Source organism: Felis catus, chromosome B1, assembly GCF_018350175.1.
Source record: "Felis catus isolate Fca126 chromosome B1, F.catus_Fca126_mat1.0, whole genome shotgun sequence".
NCBI classification, from domain to species: Eukaryota; Metazoa; Chordata; class Mammalia; order Carnivora; family Felidae; genus Felis; species Felis catus.
In genome coordinates, this window is record NC_058371.1 from 183558373 (window position 1) to 183578389 (window position 20017).

General features: G+C 38.8%; 1 protein-coding gene across 6 annotated transcripts in view; it reads right to left on the reverse strand.

Annotated features, from left to right (window-relative positions):
* Window positions 1–5044: 5044 nt before the first annotated feature.
* TBC1D19 (TBC1 domain family member 19) overlaps window positions 5045–20017 on the reverse strand; it is a 148260-nt gene continuing 133287 nt past the window's right edge. For 4 of the 6 annotated variants that reach the window (XM_045056489.1, XM_003985476.6, XM_006931184.5 and 1 more), the window contains 4 exons: window positions 18204–18295; window positions 11260–11375; window positions 6479–6549; window positions 5045–5453 (listed from right to left, as the gene is read on the reverse strand). In XM_045056489.1, coding sequence (XP_044912424.1) covers window positions 5379–5453; window positions 6479–6549; window positions 11260–11375; window positions 18204–18295 — 354 coding nt within the window. In that variant the 3' untranslated portion in view covers window positions 5045–5378. The other 2 variants (XM_045056488.1, XM_019829664.3) reach the window with 2 other exon arrangements.

The window sequence follows — 20017 nt, forward strand, 5'->3', positions numbered from 1 at the left end:
TCTTAGAAAGTTAAATTTATGCTTACGTATGACTCGGCCATTCTACTCCTAGGTATTTACTCAAAAAAAAAAAAAAAAAGGAAGCTATGGGTCCACAGAAAGCCTTGCACACCAATGCTCATAATAGCTGTGTCCATAATATACCAAAATATGAGAACACCGTGGATGCCCATTAACAATGACGGATAAACAAACTGTATGAAATAGTCACACAATGCAATACTGCTCAGTGATAAAAAGGAAAGGACAACTAATCATATGGCAACATGGATGACCGTCAAACATTGTGCTGAGCACAAGAAGCCAGACACAAGAGTACATACGTACCATTCTGTTTAAATGAAACTCTAGAAAAGGCCAATCTAAACTTCAGGGACAGAGCAGATGAGTGGCTGCCTGGAGTGAAGGTGTATATGGGAGATCAAATGGGAAGGGGATTAAAGAGAAACGTTTCAGGTGGTGGGAATGTTCTACACCGCAAATGATCGAGGTGCAGATGGTGATGTGGTGATGTGTGTCAAACCTTATGGAACTATATCATTCAAATGCGTACATTTTACTGCACGTAAGTTATACCTTAATAAAGTGAATTTAAATGAAAAAAGTTGAGCTGAAGTGTTTGTAAGTTGTTTATGAAGTGTTTTTTTTTCTCTCAAGATAGCCTTCCCCGTTGGAAGGGAAGATATCCTCTCTTGTAGGGACAATGCCACAAATCAACTTAGTGGGTAAAATGCTGCGTAACACTGAACAAGTCATTGAACTGCCCATGTTTCCTTATCGGTAAAATGAGTGAATTAGATGATTTCAGCTGTTTGTTTAATAAATATTTATTACAGCCCACCACAGGGCAAGCACAATGCCAGGTTCTAGCTGAAAAAGAATTCATTTCGGCCATTAAGGAGTCACTAGGAGTCTAGTACAAGAGAAAGAAAGCTAATATGTGATTATGACCCAGCTTATGTAAACTTGGGGTATGGGGAGAATTGATTAGGGGAGCAGTCTTCCCTGATGATGCAACACCTGAGTTGGGTTCTGAGGTACAAGTAAGAGGTAAAGAAGGAAGAGAAGGCCTCCTCAGCAGAGGGTGCTATATGGACGAAGGGCCAAAGTTGAGAGACATACCGTGTGTTTAAGGTGCTTCGGGTGGCTCAGTAGGTCTGAAACCCAGAATTTATCCTTATAAGGTCATGTGGTGTCTTGATTGAAAAAAGGTTACAAAAAAAAAGATTCCTCCAGTTTAAGCAGTATGTAGACAGGAATCCCGTACCAAGTAATGATACCCATGTTGTAGTGGGTCACCTAAAAGGTTAAGGTAACTACTCCTTCAGTTAGGATCCTTTCTGTTGCAAAGAGAATCTTTTGGCTCACGTAACGTGCCAGTCCGGGAGCAGACTGGTAGAATGAGACTGGGAGATCAACCAGGTCAAGAGGACAGCTTTTCACTCTTTCCATTTCTAGGCAGCAGCTCCAGACCCTATATCCTCTCTTTTTATTTATTTATTTATTTATTTATTTATTTATTTATTTAAAAAAAAAAATTTTTTTTTTCAACGTTTATTTATTTTTGGGACAGAGAGAGACAGAGCATGAACGGGGGAGGGGCAGAGAGAGAGGGAGACACAGAATCGGAAACAGGCTCCAGGCTCTGAGCCATCATCAGCCCAGAGCCCGACGCGGGGCTCGAACTCACGGACCGCGAGATCGTGACCTGGCTGAAGTCGGGACGCTTAACCGACTGTGCCACCCAGGCGCCCCTTTTTATTATTTTTTTTAATGTTTATTTATTTTTGAAGGAGAGAGAGACAGAGTGTGAGCAGCGGAGGGCGGGAGAGGGAGACATGGAATCCGAAGCAAGCTCCAGGCTCCGAGCTGTCAGCACAGAGTCTGATGCGGGGCTCGAACTCACGAGCTGTGAGATCATGACCCGAGCCGAAGTCAGACGCTCAACTGACTGAGCCACCCGGGTGCCCCGTATCCTCTTTTTACACCCCGCTTTCCTGAAAGATTAAACCAAAGTCTTGCAATCAAGTTTCATTGGTCCTCATTGGTCTTAGATTTTTGCACTAATCCTGAAGCAAGCCCTGTGGCCAAGAGGGATGATATGTGGTGACCGGCTTGGCCAGGACCCAGAGGTCCTGGGATGGAGTCAGCCTCATTTGAAGCATGTGGGGTGGGGGCGGCGGGTGGGGGGAGGAGGAGGGGAAGGAATTCCCAAATAAAAATTAGAGCCTCTGTGGAAGAAGGGAGACTAGCAGATACTTAGAAGGAATTAAGTTTCAAGAAAAACAGATCTCAACAATTCTTGGAACAAGTCAGGGGATACACACACAAATGGAAAATTTGCCTTTCGTCCTTCATACTTAGGCCGCCTGGTCACTGAAAACTGCCTTCAGGATAAAATAATGTGAGAATCAACATACATACAAAAAACTGTCACTCATTCTAAGCACCTGTATTAGTGGATAAACAGTTTTATGAGCACAAAGACAAGGGCATAATTAATTCCAGTTTATAGACTCCAGGGTACTCCACAATAGGCCTTGAAATGGGCCTTGAAGTCTGGAGGTCCTTCTGCCAGAGACACAAGGTGCATGGCCATAGCTGGCTGAGGCTCAGCAAGTAACCTGGTGAAACTCAAGGATAGGATAATGGATCCAAGTGGGGGCCTAGAGTGGAAAGACCAAGCTGTGGTGAATTTTCCCTGCTATGCTACAGAGCCTGGACTTTATCCTTCAAGCAATAGGGTGTTAATTTTTATGCGTGAAGTGACAAACCGAACCTGTATTTAGAGAGCTGTAGGCATAGATTAGACACTTCCTGAGAAAAGAAGGAAGGAGATAAGCATAGGGGGAATAAAGCTAAGTTTTCAAGTGGAATACTGAGGGGCTTCAACCCTAGTGGTCTTTATTTTCTCTACAAAATAGGAAGAGTGAGTACATGCTGAGTGTAAGGGGTGCTATGCAGTTAAGACCAGCTGGAAATTGCAGTTAGCTGGAACGTCTCATTACCAAAAAGTTCTATCAGAAAGTCTGTTCGATAAACTCTTCCATAATATAAAGTCATACATATGACATTAGTAGGTGAATTGAAATCTAGAAGAGCCAAATACAATCTCCACTAGGCTATTTCACCATCAGTGTGAATGCCACAGATGGAAAGACGACACAGTTAGCCCTGGTCGCTTAGGTCCTTGTGACCCTAGCGGAGCATATGTGGAGGGTTTCAGGGTGGCAGGTGGTGGGGTGGGGAGGACACAGGAGGAAGAAAGCCAAGAGGAGCCGTGTGCAGAGTGCAGCGAGAGGCAGAGTGGGAAAGACAGGCTGACTGCCCTTGATGCAATTTTTTAACAAGCAGCTAAGAGCAGCCTGGCCGAGGGTTTGTGACAGCAGCGAAACGTGCAGAAGCTTTGGGGTTCAGCTTCAGAACTACTGGCCGGAGCCGCCTGCTTCAAATGGAAGGATCGGCTATGGCACGCTCCATGTTTCATCTTGTGTGGTCCCAGTCTCCAGTGATCAACTAAAGTCAGACAGAGGCTAATGAAGTCAAGCATTCCTCATATATTATCTTCCGCCACTTGGCCTTAAAATGTCATAGTTAGAATTAATTACCACAACAGCTTGTACTTGCTTGGTGCTTTGCAGTTAAAAAAAAAAAATCACTTTCAAATATATTTTCTCATTTGGTCTTACTCGACCTGGTAAGGTAAACACAAACAAATAATTTCCTGCTGCCGGCCCTCTCCCCTCCCCCCCCCCCCCCCCCGCCCCGCCCAGTTACAGATAAGAGAGATTAAATTATCTAGGGATTTACAGCCAGGACAAAAACTCTCAGTCTAGTTTTTCTATGAGACCACTACATTGCTGCTTTTAAAAAGGCTTATGAATATTCTCTTAAATTAACCGACAATGAGCATATCTATACACATCTGACCTCAATCATTTAAAACGCTCTCTCCCTAACAGGGAAGAAAGAGAGAGAATAGTCAAAGGGTGTGCTTATATCTTCGTGATGAATGTGCATTTGCACGCAGCGCATGGCAAAGCATAGGATTATAACTGAATCACTTGCCAAAGCACTGAAATGGGCTTTCTTAAGAATCGATCCTGAATAAGAAATTATGATTTTCTTTTCAATAGGTACCTGGTGAATAAAGCATATATAAAGATTTTCAAATTAAGAACTAGTTATATCAAACCCCGGCATACCTGTAGGCTGAACTAAACCTCGTTCACTTCCTAATTAATACATACTCTTTAAATAAAAGACTCAGGAAATACATTTGGACAAAATACAATGCTAAGCATTCAGTGAGAATATCAATCTATTGATTCAAAGTTCTGTTGGAATGATCAGCATCTTGAATTTGGACACTTTTTTTTCATATTCTATTATTCTGAATGACAGATGTGGTAGGTCTTTTGCAAGTCATATAAAATAATTATAAAAAAGACTCACTTATAATAAAGACCAAAATAAGACTGACGCCTCGCATAACGTCTTCAGTTCTAAAATGAACGTATAGTACCTACTTCTAGTTCCTCAGATGCTCTGCCCTAGAAGCAAATCTTGTTAAACAAAGATTCAGCAAAATTGGATACGGTTTTGATTTTTCATTCCCTTCATCGAATCCGTGATGCCCTCTTTGCGCACGTCCAAAGGGGGAGAACCTGGCAACAGGCCTCAGCAGGGTCAAGTCTTCAAGGCAAGAGATGGAAGGTTGAGAAGTTTGAAGGGATCGCTCCGTAATTTTCTTTTTTCGGAAAGTGAGGAATAAATATTGTCAGATGGAGACAACTGTTATTTGACCTTCCCCAGTAGAGACCTTTAAGGGAGAAATAGAGTGGAAAGGGATCTAGAAGGTCACTGGTGAGACAAAAGGTGTTAAAAACACCAAAGCACACTTGAATTCCATTACCTTTTTCCAGGCTTCCCACATTCTACTCCACCCCTGGCTCTGAGTGAAGAACAATTCATAAGACAAAATGATACATTATCTAGAGATAAATTTACAAACTGACGGAAGAAAATTGTCCCAGAGGCTACATTACCTCTTCAAGTTTATTACAGTATCTTTAGTTCTTATTGCATATATCGTTACATGCCTTTTACAAGTCAGGATTATATACATGGTATGCTCAGTTTAGCAGAAGTTAGGTCTATTGCTTCTCTCTTGAAAATCAGCAGCATGCAGTGGAACATTTGGTGCGCAGAGCTTTGTTTCAAAAAGTGAAAAACGACTTAGGTTTAACTGAAGAGGGAACATGATCTTTATTGGCTTATATGCGAAGTTTAATTTTGGTTTTATGCAGAGTTTGCATAGTTCATGATTATTTTCTAATGAAAAAAACTAGATGTGTTGTCAGTGACCTTGAAGGAGATCAGGTGACAGTAGCAAACAGAAAAATTTGAAGAAGAGGCATAACTTTTAAGGTAGAAAGGTCAGCAAGAACTGCCTGGAACGAAAACACAAAACAAAAAGAATTGTTAATGTCAGTATTCTAACTGGCAAAAGGAAGCCTATGAAATACAGCACAACAGAAACACCACTGCCATGCAATTCTGGCTTTGACACACTTTCTGAGTTCTTCACGTTCGTCCTAAAAACGTGTCCTGAAGCTACGACCTCCCTTCGCTTTTCTCAATATCTTAATGTTAGAACATGTGCAAAACGCTAAAACGTGCAGTAGAAAATAACCTGGACTTTTGCCTTGAGCCTTCTTCAAATATACAAGGTAGCATGAGTTTATAAGAGGTCTAATATTTCAACTTGCTTCTATAAATAAACGTACATTATGAATCTTGGTCCCGTTATACTAGTATAAGGAGTATCTGGCTTTAGGAAATCGTTTTTGAGACGGGGCTAATGTTTATTCAGTTGCAAGACGCATAAACATCCTTTTCCCTTTAAGCAAAGAATGTCGGCAGCTATTTTAAGGGTATCATTTAAATTTCTATGAGAAAAAACAAATAGAGTAATATGGTAAGCCGCTATTTAATTGAACTGTGTGTCAGGTATAAATTATACCATTGAAAAGAAACATTAAAACATTAACTCATTATTTTAAATGACCAAAAAAAAGCACCTATGTATCTTTACTGTATCATCCAAACGCATGCTCTTTAACTCTCCTGACTAGATTTTCTTTGTTCTAGCAGAACATGTGGACGTGTGCAATAAGAAAATGCAACTTGGGCTCCAATAGTTTCTACTACAACTACTGGGTGTCTGGTTTCCCGTAACAGTTATATTGGTTTCCTATATAATCTTGTGTGTGACTCCTTCACAAGAAGATTGTTCTCAACGAATTAAGGAATCTTGAATACTTAATATTCCTTAGCTCGAAACTTATAGGCTTTACCCAAGTGAAGAAATGAGGCTATGAGTAATGTGTGTCCTATGCATCTGAGACTGAAGTGCCCAAGCCTGGCACTCTCTCAGGAACTATTTCCATCCCGTCCCAGTGAAACTTATCCTTACTTCAGCTGCAGCCAGTGATGTCACCTCCATCAGGTTCACTGCTCGGAAAGCAAACACAGCAGCTGCCAGGACTGGAAAAGAATGCACACTATTTCAACTGCTGACCTACTCATCAGCCCGACAAATTTACTGCTATGCCCGCAACCCCCTAGGAGAGCCCAGAACTGGTGCTTTACGTGACTTGCACGCATGCATTGCAGTTTAGGTCCTGCGACGAAAGGGAAATGATCTCCTCCGGAGAACAGAGCGCCCGGCGGGTAGATAAACCGAATCCCATAGTTTGGGGAAAAAGGAAAATTCAGTGGTCTTAAAAGAGCCGTTTTTAGAAATGATTTCTTTCATGCCTGTAACTTAAATTACAAGTTTTTAAATGGCATGGAGATCTAATGATTACTTACAATTAAAGGTTTATTTGACGCAGGTGTTTTTTACTAACGCAACAGGATTCTGAAAAGTTATATGGAGACTGCGTTTTCAAGTTTATCAGATCACGTTTCATATGTCTCAAGAGGTCCTGATAGAAATGCGGCAATAAAGCATTTTCTTAAAAAAAAATTTTTATAATATTTTGTTATACTTTTATACTCAGCATTGACTTTCTTAGAGTGTCATAAGTGGATAGGTATGTGGGGAGAGCTGCTGTCGACTGATCCTGAAATTTACATTAACGTTGGCTATAGGAAAAAGAAGTTGAAACTTTGAAAAAAAAATTATAGGACACCTTGAAGGTCAATAATGTACATGGAGTGGAAAGCAACGTTTGCATACGTTGCATATGCCTATGAAAAGAAAGTAATGCTAACGTGTAATCTTTCTTCTTACATAATCTGCACAAAGCCCCACATGTGGGAGTGCATCATCATGGCCAGCGAAAGGACCCATGTGAGAGGTGGGTGCCCTGACAAGGTGATGACAAGCCTAAGGATGGCTCTTGACTTCTCCCCCCTTTTTTCTCTTCCATCACCAGTGGTGGTAGTTTATTCTCTACCCCACAAGTCCTTGAAATTTAGGAAATAAATGGTAAGGAATCTTCAAAATTATTTGAAAGACTGGCTCCTGAGTTTCTGGCAGAGCTAATCCAAATAGATAGTTTTTTAAAATACATTTTTACTGTGGGGATCACAACAGTGCTACTGATAGTTCTCATACCAACTCTGAGTTAAGAACCATTGCTAGCCCTATTGTATTAAGGTGGAAACTGAGGCCCAGTGAGTTTGGATGACATGTTCAAAGCCACACAGGTAGAAAACAGTGGAGTGAGAACTTAACCCTGGCTCTGGAGCCTAAGCGTCTAACCACTCTTAGCACTTAGACTGAAGGTAAGTAGTAACGAGTCTTCCCTGACATGAAAATCTGGGTGCTTTCCTATGAGTCCTCTCTGCTGCCCTTCGGAATGGTTTTCCAGAGATGGCCTGAAGGATGATGCTATGATGATCCTGGGCTCTGACAGGGGAGTAGACGTCAACATCCAGACCTCTTAATTTTCCCAGAGAGAGGCACAGAGCAACCAGACCAGACTGGGAAACACAGGCATTTTTTAGGGTACAATAGATTTTGGACAGTCTGGCAAAAGAAAAAAGCATTGCAACTAGTTAGGCAGGAAAATTCTGGGGGTGGGTGGGGGGTGGGGGGAAGATGGTAGTGGTAAAACAAAACTTAAAAAAGCCAAATCAGATGGGATTATTTAATTTGTAACAAGGGATGCAAGAGATCAGGGACAAAGACTTTTACCTTTTAACTGAAAAGGAGAAAACTTAAGTACTTTAGCGTCACTGAGTGTCTATGTTTATAAGAGTATCAAAGAAAATAATTTCTTTCGACCAGCAACTTCTCTATAGTTTTCCTAATATCTAGAATCATTTTGACAATGGAGACATTTGAGAAGCTAAGGAGTATGATGGCTACTTCCTTTTTTGTGTGTAATTTAACAGAGTTGGTGAAAGCTTGACAGGATGGCCAAACTTTCTGCTGTAGCAGGAAAGAGTTTTACATGGCGGGAAATTGTTTTTCCAAAGGTAGATAAGAGGGGGGAAAAAAGATCAGGCCACTAATTGACCTCAGCATCCAAGTGCTTATGTGCTCATAACCTTTATTTATCTTGGTGTCACATCACAGAAGTTCCTTTGCGTCTGCCTCATGTTTGATTTGCCCAGCCTTTCCGCAGAACACTTCTGTTTGCCAAGGAGAACAGCTCTCCACTTTGGGATATTTTCAACTGCAATCATGCCTCACATGAAGTAGAGAGACTCTAACATTTACTTTTGGCCGTTTAAGCTATGCTTGTTAATTCTAAGCAACTCTACCACAAACATTCAGGCACCTTTGCTTTAAACTGTTCCTCAAAAGACCCTCATTAATTCATAATTAATTTTTAGTAATACTTACTAAATTAGTAATATTTACTAAAACCGTCTAAAGGCTATATAATAGCTAACTTGGGCAAAAAAGGTGGTCCCAAAGTATCCATCCCCCCAAATGTCTGAAATAATAACAATGAGTTTGGGTACCCCTACATGAAATTATCCATCCTCTGGCTCTTGATCTGAATTCATGGGAGGGGAGTCTAGTTCCATTTCTACATGTTCTGTAATTCTTCCCTGCTGATTTTTAAAAAACCGTTCAGGGAAAAGTAGGAAACCGGTGCAGAGTGCATTTCTACCTGTTCATCAGTAACGTTTTTATTAATGTTCTGAGCTCCAGCAGGGTGCCTAGCTTCGAGGAAATGCGTTAGTCAACATTCATTTATTTCTCTTTCACATAAGTTTGCTGAGGGGTGATAAGTCCCAGAATGAGAACATTTAAATTGTTAGAGGGCTTAAAGGTCTTTCAATTCCACATTTCCTTCACAGTAGAAAACCTCTTAACCTTCAGGTGACCATTAAAAAGCCCATTCTAGTTTTGAAAAATCCTAATTATTAGAAAGTACTTTCTTATACTGAGCCCCCTTTCTTTACCATGCTCTAATATTTTGAAATGATAAACAACAACAACAGCAACTAAACACAACACTCCTCAAAATTTATGATCCACCCAGAGGAGATTTATTTGCTGGAAAGTCTACAATCCTGTTGCCTGAGAAACAGTAGCAGAAAACAAAGCTTCTTAGCCTGGAAAGTAGAAGGCTCTGGGGAAAGGCGAGGGTAGAAAAAACGTGATGATAACCCTGGCTTAACAGGAGTACATTTTAGCAAGTCATGTCATCCAGAAGTGAGATGGGCTAACTCGCCAGACAAGGACGACCCAACACTGAAGTGTTTAAGCAGAGGGTGAGGACCGCCTGTCAGAAACATCTAAAAGAATCATACCTGATGCCCTCTAGGATTCCTCTCCCTGTAGATTCTATGCATCACTGCCATTCAGCCAAGACAGCTGAGGGCAGATCCTTCTTTCCTCACGCCTATCTGTACGGGCTCAAAATCCAATTGAGACAGAAGGATACTGGGAGTTGTTAGCAGCACCATTAAGCGGTGTCTCTGATTACACCAAGGGTGATGTTTTTCTTCACGACACTTTATTATTACTCTAATTTTGCTTTTTGAATTAACATACTATTATTCTAGACCTCTCAGCATTCAAGAATATGTTAATATGGTACCTAAAGAATCTTCTATAAGAAAAGGGACTTCTTCAATGAAGCATTGTTTCCACAATTACCCAGAGCGGGATCTTGATAATGCTCTCAATATAAGGTAAGGAAATGAAGACTCCCACAGGTTAGATAATTTATTCAATATACACAACTGGAGAAGGTTGGACCCAGCACTCTGCCGGCTTTTCTGCTCTCCATCCATTGTTGTGAAAACCTTGTGCTATTTATTTGAATTTCCTAATAATCCCAATGATTAAAATAACTGAGATTATTTTGTATAAGATAAGCAAAATAATATAATTAACAAGAAATCTGTGCCCTATGTATTATCATACAGTTGTCTTGTATCTCTATTATAAGACCCGCTTAATTATAATAAGAGATCAATCTGTGGCTTCCTGAAAAAACAGATGAAATCTTTTTTGGCTGAAGAGAATACCTAAAAGGGGAAACTCAACCACCAGGAGTCAGAGGGTGTTAGCGAAAAGGAAAAGGTTTTGCATTCAAGTCCAGAACTCAAACTCAAGTCCAGAAGAGCTGAGATGTCAACTTCGCAGGGAGGCTCCGTGTCAGCTTAGATTTCAGGCCGTGGTTGAGAAGGGGCTCGGAACACGTGCGAAGGTAGAGAAGCCAGGAGTAGGACTGACGTATCCCTACGCTCGGCTGTGCTGACCTCACAGCAGCTGACAGTAAGCCCTGGCTAAACGAAAAGCAGGGGAGGAGAAATGGACTTTCCTCGGGGCAAAGAAGAAAGACTCGGGATGCACTAGTGTTGGGAAGTTACACGGAAGTATCTAGATCTCAGAACTTCAGTACTTGTCTTCTAAGGCAGGTAAATCTATTAAATGTTTAGGAATTAGAAATGACAGACACCTATAGACTCAAACTGCAATTACAGATGGTGAATGTCAGAAAGTAAAGGGGCTTGGGGCGCCTGGGTGGCTCAGTCGGTTGAGCATCCGACTTCGGCTCAGGTCACGATCTCGCGGTCCGTGAGTTCGAGCCCCGCGTCGGGCTCTGTGCTGACAGCTCAGAGCCTGGAGCCTGTTTCAGTTTCTGTGTCTCCCTCTCTCTGACCCTCCCCTGTTCATGCTCTGTCTCTCCCTGTCTCAAAAAAAAAAAAAAAGAAAAAAAAAAAGAAAGGGGCTTTATTATAGAAACAGCATGTGTTTTACAAACAAGCACTTATTACCAGCAAGAATTTCCAGAGAGTTGTATCCTAGGATTCTATCCCACAAAAGCAGGAGTTGATCTGTAGCTAAATATCCAGAGAAAGCTCGAACCATCCATTTAAAGGATATGCGCAGCCTGTAGGCAAAGAAAAAAGAAAATAAATTTTACCAGTGAATGTTTTTTTCTTACAAACAATGTCAGAAGAGCCAGCCAATTCCACGGTTATGTTAACTTCTTTGTGAGTCTTAGAAATCACCTCAGCATTTAAATCTCAAGTACTCTCTTAAAAGCTGCAAGACTGCAATGGTGAGAAGCCATGAGTCTTCAAATTAGTGGTCTCAACGTATCAAGAGGGAAAATGTATATCTGCGATGTTACAGTTCAGCCTTTAGAAAACTCACTCCTATGTGCTATTTTTCAGGGTCTTTACTAATTAGTTATCAATGAGGTGATCTTACTAGTCAACAGTCCTTAACAGTTTGAATCATTCGAATCATGATTATTTGAATTTTTATTCAAAATACCGGAAAAATGCTTGGCAGCTGCATACTTTTCCAATTCAATAAGTTGTATTCCTACGTTTCAGTCAAAAGGCTACATAGGATGAATAAAATAAAACAAGAAGTAGGAGTCTTTGAAGGCAAATAGTTGTGAAGTTATAAGGGACCTTAGAAATAGATTTCTGATTTCAAACCCTTCATTTTAAAGGGGAACAACCGGAGAATTCAATTGACTTTGACAAAAAAAAATCCTAAGAGATACAAGATCCCACTATTTATAAGTAGGTTATGTTACAGTAATAATTTATCTCTGAAATCAGGAAATGAACTCGTTAGCCTTGGTGCTTTAAGAGACAAACTATTCCCTCACATTTCTGTACTATCTATTCTTAACATCACTTAACTGCTCCTGAGAAGTGTTAGCCAAACTCTTTGCTGGAGCTGTTACAATAGTATATACATAAATATCTGTGCTACTTTCTTAAAGCAAGAGAAAGGAATCTAAAGATTGCCTTTCTTGATGTATTAATTCTCTTAAGACCAAAAAAGACCCCCAAGTTTTCAGAAATTCCTCAATACCAGATAACTATTATTCTAATATATCAAGGTACACCAAGGGAGTAGCATTGACAAATTAAACTTTTTGGTTGGCTTTAAGAATATCTGCTTATGAATGCCACAGTAATTTTTGGCCACAAGATATTTTAAATTAAAAAAAGATCATTTGTCTTTTATGTCTAAATGATCAAGATCAACTGGTTTCATTTTATTGGATTTGTCAGTGTCTTAATAGAACAACAGCACCACACATTGTGCCCCCCCTCTATGTACAGCACAGAATTAGTTTATTATAAATAAAGTTCATTGAGGTATAATTTATGGAAAGTAAAATTTACCCTTATTAATGCACAGTTCTATGAGTTTTCCTAAGAACCAAATGGAAACTTTATTTTTTTTTTATTTTTTTTCAACGTTTATTTATTTTTTTTGGGGGGGGACAGAGAGAGACAGAGCATGAACAGGGGAGGGGCAGAGAGAGAGGGAGACACAGAATCGGAAACAGGCTCCAGGCTCTGAGCCATCAGCCCAGAGCCTGACGCGGGGCTCGAACTCACGGACCGCGAGATCGTGACCTGGCTGAAGTCGGACGCTTAACCGACTGCGCCACCCAGGCGCCCCCAAATGGAAACTTTAAAACTGAAAAATAACAAAAAACAGAAAACAACCCTCACTGGATAGACCCAACAGCAAAATGGTAATGACAGAGAAAAGAGCCAGTGATTTTGAATACAGATCAATAGAAAATGCCTAATCGGAACCACAGAGTAAAAATGATTGAAAATGAAGGGAATAGTTTCAGGGACCTTTGGGATAAGACCAAAAGTTTTAACATTTGTGTCACTGGAATTCTAGAAGAGAAGGAGAATAAATATGTTACAGAAAAAAGTACTGGACGAAATAATGATTGAAAATGTCCTAAATTTGGCAAAAGATACAAGCTTAAAGATTCAAGAAGCTTAGCAAACCCCAAGTACAGACATCCATGCCCAGATACATCAGAATCAAGCTGCTGAGAAAAGATCTTGATAGTGGCTAATGAAAAAAACATTTTTCCCGAAATGTCTGGCAGAATTTACCAGTAAAGCCATCCATGCTGGAGTTTATTTGAAGGTAGAAGGTAATTAATTAAAAATGCATATTGTAGGGTATTGTAGGGGCTCCTGGGTGGCTCAGTCCATTAAGCACCTGACTTTGGCTCAGGTCATGATCTCGGGGTCTGTGAGTTTGAGCCTCGCATCAGGCTTTCAGTGCAGAGCCCACTTCAGATCCTCTGTCCCCTTCTCTCTCTGTCCCACCCCTGCTCGTACTCTTTCTCTTTCTCTCTCTCCCTCAAAAGTAAATAAACATTAAAACAAATTTTTTTGAGTGTATATTGTAAACCCCAGAGCACTCTTATGGACTGAATGGTTGTGTCCTCCCACCCGCCATGTATATGTTGAAACTCTACCTCACAAAGTGATGGTATTAGGACAAAGGGGGAGCCCTAGGGTGGTAATTGGAAAAAGATGAAGCCCTCATGGTTGGGATTAGTGCCTTCATGAGAGTCATGAGAGAGCCTGTTTCTCTTCTCTGCTCTCCACCACGTGGAGAATAAGTCCAATAAGAAGTTCATAGTCTGCAGCCTAGAAGAGGGTCCTCAATGGAACTCACTGAAGAAGAGGGTCCTCACTGAACCATGCTATCGCCTTGATCTTGGACGTTTAGTTTTCAGAACTGTGGGAAATAAGTTTCTGTTATTTATGAGCCACACAGTCTATGGTAATTTGTTACAGCAGACTGAACTAAGACAGATATCTATGAAAAAAGATGTTTTAAAAAAGGTATAAATAATAATCCCACAGTAGTGTTAAAATGGAATAAAAAATACTCGATTAAGAGGGTTCCCATTTCTCCATATCCTCTCCAGCATCTATAGTCTCCTGATTTGTTCATTTTGGCCACTCTGACTGGCGTGAGAACCCTCTTGCACTGTTGGTGGGAATGCAAACTGGTGCAGCCACTCTGGAAAACAGTGTGGAGGTTCCTCAACAAATTAAAAATAGACCTACCCTATGACCCAGCAGTAGCACTGCTAGGAATTTACCCAAGGGATACAGGAGTACTGATGCATAGGGGCACTTGTACCCCAATGTTTATAGCAGCACTGTCAACAATAGCCAAATTATGGAAAGAGCCTAAATGTCCATCAACTGATGAATGGATAAAGAAGTTGTGGTTTATATACACAATGGAGTACTACGTGACAATGAGAAAGAATGAAATATGGCCTCTTGTAGCAACATGGATGGAACTGGAGAGTATGATGCTAAGTGAAATAAGCCACACTGAGAAAGACAGATACCATATGTTTTCGCTCTTATGTGGATCCCGAGAAACTTAACAGAAACCCATGGGGGAGGGGAAGGAAAACAAACAAACAAACAAACAAAGAGGTTAGAGTGGGAGAGAGCCAAAGCATAAGAGACTCTTAAAAACTGAGAACAAACTGAGGGTTGATGGGGGGTGGGAGGGAGGGGGGGTAGGTGATGGGTATTGAAGAGGGCATCTTTTGGGATGAGCACTGGGTGTTGTATGGAAACCAATTTGACAATAAATTTCATATATTAAAAAAAAGAGAGAGAAATATAATGAAAGCCACACATGTAAGTTAAAATTTTCTAACAACCACATTAAAAGAAGTAAAAAGAAATGGGTAGGGAAGTCTGGGTGGCTCAGTCGGTTAAACGGCCGACTTCGGCTCAGGTCATGATCTCGCAGTCCGTGAGTTCGAGCCCCGTGTCGGGCTCTGTGCTGACTGCTCAGAGCCTGGAGCCCGTTTCAGATTCTGTGTCTCCCTCTCTCTCTGCCCCTCCCCTGTTCATGCTCTGTCCCTCTCTGTCTCAAAAATAAATAAATGTTAATAAATGAATAAATAAATAAATAAAAGAAATGGGTAAATTAAATCTCAACAATATATTTTATTTAATTTAGTATATCTCAAATATTATCATTTCAAAATGTAATAGATATTAAAAATTATTAATGCATTATTTAAAAAAATACTCAATTAAAAAGTATGCAGGAAAAAAGGAAAAAAGAATGAAAAAAGACAAATTGTAAATGTCTGCCAAGATAGCAGATGGTATCAATTGATATTACTATAACCTAATAATATCAATTATTAAATGTAAGTGGAACAAACATACCAATTAAAAAGACAAATTGACACACTGGAAAACCCAGTTACACTTTTGACAAGAAAGCCATTTAAAAAATAAAGACATAGATAATCGATATGTTAAAAGTAAAAGGACAGAAAGAATACACCACACAAATTGTAATTGAAAGAAAGCTGCAACGGCTCTATCAAATGTAGTAGACTTATTGCCAGGAATAAAGACATCAATAATGATATAGGGATCCGTTCTCCTAAAAACAGAGCCTCTAATACATGAAGTAAAATATGTGTACCAATGAAGGAAGAAATAGACATATTCACAATTATAATTGGAGACTAACATTTCTTTCTCAAAAATTAATAGAAAAAGTAGACAGAAAATTAGTAAGTTTATAGAAGGCTTGACATTACCAAACACTTGACTTTGTTGACATTGATAGAATATTTTGCTGAACAACAGCAGAACGTGAATGCTTTTCAAATGTATTTGTAATATTCACCAAGACAGATCAAATTCTGGGCCACGTTACAAACTTCGATACATTTTAAAAAACTGAAATTTTATGAAGCATGTTGTCTAACTGCAACAGAATTAAAATAGAAATCAATAACAGAAATTTTTAGAATATTTAGAAATTAAACAACTGTTTAGAAATTAAACAACATGCTTCTAATAAAACCCATGGTCAAAAAGAAGTGACAAGAGAAATTAAGAAACATTTTGAACTGAATGAAAATGAAAATACAACATATCAAAATTTGTTGTGTGGAGGTAATGCAGTGCTTTGAAGGCAATTTATAACAATATTGCTTATATCAGAAAAGAAGAAAGGTCTCAAACTAATGATCTTTAACCTTAAACAAGAAGACAAGTGCAAAACAAGCCTAAAGCAAACATAAGGAAGGAAATAATAAATATAAGAGCATAAATCAATGAAATTTAAGACAGAAAAACAAGAGAGAAAATTAAAGAAACCAAAACATGTTTCTTTCAAAGAATAAAATTAATAAACCTCTAGCCAAACAATCAAGAAAAAAGAGAAGATACAAATATCAATCTCGAGAATGAGAGAGGTGTTGTCACTGTGATTCTATACATATTAAAAGGCTAATTAAGAATAATTATGGAATATCATAAATAACTTCATGTCCATAAATACGATAACTTAGATAAAATGAACAAAATACCAAAGCTTACTCAAGAAGATATCGATAACTTGAATAGTCCTATATCTATTAAAGAATTAAATTCTAATTTAAAAACCTTCAATTCATAAAAGCCTTTTAAGAATGTATTTCTAGCTTGATAATTAATTTTTAATACTTTCTTCTGCATAAGAATTTTAATGTTTATCATGAGTCATTGAAATAAATTTGTTCCTTTTAATGATTAAAGTATATAAATAGGCTAGAAAAAAGTTAGGATTTTAGTTTCTAGCAGTAAACTAAACATCTTAATCATGGTAAAGCCTCATTATATTCAAATGTTCATTCCACAAGAGTAAAAACAAAGGTCAATTTACTACAAATTTAAGAAAAAAAGAGACCTGTGTACAATATAAAATATTTCTGGCACATTCTTGTTTTATAATCTTAAACATTAACAGAATCCTGTTTTTTACTGGCTACGAAGGAAAGGGTATAAGCTCAGTATTATCAGTGGATGATATGAAATGTTGTTTTATAAATGGCATTTCTAAGATCTAAGATGTCTGAAATTCAATGGTGCTTTACATAAAGAATATATATAAAATCCTTCACTATTGAAACAACTTCATGAGGTAGGAATTCTCTTGATTCTAAAGATGAGGAAATTGAATTATCTTGATTTAAAGAAAGAAAATGAAACTTAGATGAATTCAATAACTTCATTAGGATTATACAGTTTAGTAGACAGAATTTAAACCCTGGTCTGTCTCTTAAACATACCCACTCATCCATCCATCCATCCATCCATCCATCCATCCATCCATCCATCTACCTGATGTGGATTCAAGTGTGGGGACGACAAATACTAAACTGTTGTATTTCCCATTAACTACTTTTGCCATCTCAGAGTTAATGCACCTTTCAAATATGTCCTCCCAATAGTGGAAACTGGTTGCACGAAGGGGAAGACAGTAACAAAATATTAATCAATCATTTAGAAACTTCTGTTGCCTTAGACATTGTTATTTCAAAAAGAGAAGAGAACCAATAATATGGAAGTCCAGAGATACCCTATATATTCACTGATAACTAATATTGAGGTAAATGAACAAATCTTCAAATTTTGGAATGAAAAAAATCACAGTCATTGCTAGGTAATTTATGTTTCCTTTAACAAGACAGCAAACTTTAATTTATATAGCTTTCATAAGTTGTTCTCTGATAAATTTAGCCTAAACTGACTTAATTTTATTATTATCACATTTCTTGGGTAGTATTTGTATCCACAAATTTTTGCCTCAGTTTTGGCCAACACCTCTCATTATAAATGGAAATAAGTTCATTTTGGTGCTTCTTGTACCAGGCATAAAAATCCCCGCAAATAAAAATTTATCAGGATTTTGGGAATTCTTCCAAAAATTTTTGGCACAATGTACAGCTACACTTTACTACCGGATAATTACTGTTTCATTGGAGAAACTGTTAGTTTAATTTCTCTGAGGAATTACTGTATCTTTAAAAGTGCTTTACAATGATGTAAGAGAACCTTCTGATGTCAAACAATCTATTCTTCAATTAGGAAAGAAAGGTACTCACGGTTGAGCCCCAATTTCTCGTAGATGATAAAAGAGCTGGGGGAGGTAAGTTTGAAGAAGAGTTTCAAACAGCAGACAGAGGGACACAATACCCTGGATATAATAACAAGACACAAAAGAAAAATATATTTTAGTATTTAAAACTGAACTCTGCCAATAAATTATTCAAATGGAAATGAGGAAAAGATTATTAACATAAATATTTGTATATTGTCTAAGAGTCAAAAACAGGAAATGTACTAATGATCTCTAATACTGTGTTTAAAGATAAATTTTTCCCTATTTACGGATACTTACTATTACAGATATGCCAAGGAGCCTCCTTTTTAACACAATGCATTCCCTATATAATCTGGTGTATAATGCTCAGAGTCCAAGGAAAAACATCATTTTATAGAAAACATGCTACTTTGTAAGCCCGGTATTATCACTTAGGTCCAGCAAACTAGTTTTTTCTGGATCCATTCCAGTTTCCAGGTATTTCTCTGGTACTATAGTCACACCCTTTATGCCTCCATGTGTCCTTTCCCTTCTAGCTGCCTCACCCATCAAGGAAAGTATTTCCTGCTGTTTTCACTTTCTTTGAAATCCATCCCCAGGGGAAAAGGGACTACTGACTGCTTGAAATTTGCATCAGGAAGTTATCGAACAAGAATGTTTGGTTACTTAGTATAAAGACATATACACATTATGCCTGAACTATACATCTGTGTATGTATCTGAAATCTACCCTTTATAAGGGCATTATTTGTAGAGGACAAGAAGTAACCGATTTAAGCAGATGGCTTTTCAAGTGTGTTTATTACTTGACAGCTCTGAATAAAGTCTTTCTTGTAGCTCAGCATTCCGCAGGGTTGATCTTTGTAAGGAAGTTTTGATCCTCTTTGTGAGTTTCTAGAGAAAAAAGGCTGTCGTGGTTCCAAATAGTTGAGTCTGGCTGCAAGCCAGCAAAGGAGATGACTGCCACTGAATAAAGAAAGGGCAGAGGCAGGGCTGGCCCAACCAATTCACTGAAAAAGGACACCTCAGGGTCAGCACAGAGACAGAGAAAGAATATCCAGGGTTTGCTGGGCGTCAAGCTTCAGTGCTCTGCACAGGGACAGACACTGTGGGTGCGTAACGGGCAGCCACTTAAAAAAAAGTTTTGTTTTTTTTTTTTAAACTCTGAAGCATAAAATGGCACAGAATACGAGAGTAAGAAATCTGAGGCTAAAAATGAGGTTATTAGAAAATAGAATTGTTAGCATATTTCGGATTAGACTAAAAATTAACGTGAGATAAGCACTAACTCAAGTTGTCTCGGAGAGAAGAAACCCAAGATAATTGGTGGTGCCTCCTTTGTTCATGTGAGACATCCTGGATTTCTGTTATCTGCTGGCTCTCACGAGCAATGTATGGGAGCAAAGGTGGAGACACAGGAAAGCGGAACAGGAATACACAGGGTTAAACTGGGGGGGATAAAGAACAGCAATTCAGTTCAACAGCAGGGACAGAGTCTTCTCTTTAGGGAAATCTGGTAGCCCTGATACGTTCTAATTTACTGTTTCTTCTGGAGAGTCAGTCAGATTACCCACAAGTAAACCAGAGCAGGCCCAAAGGTGAAAAAAACATATAAAATAAATACTGCTTTTACTCAAGCTCATGGGTGGAAAAAAAGATATGATAAAGGACTGGCCAAATAAAACAGATAAAAATGTTCAACTCCCGATATGCTCCTCTTTGACTTTGAGGTCAACGGAGCTATCTACTGAATAAACACAAAGAAAATATCAGTATGGTAACTGATAACTAGTCAAATGTGAAATTGAAAAATAA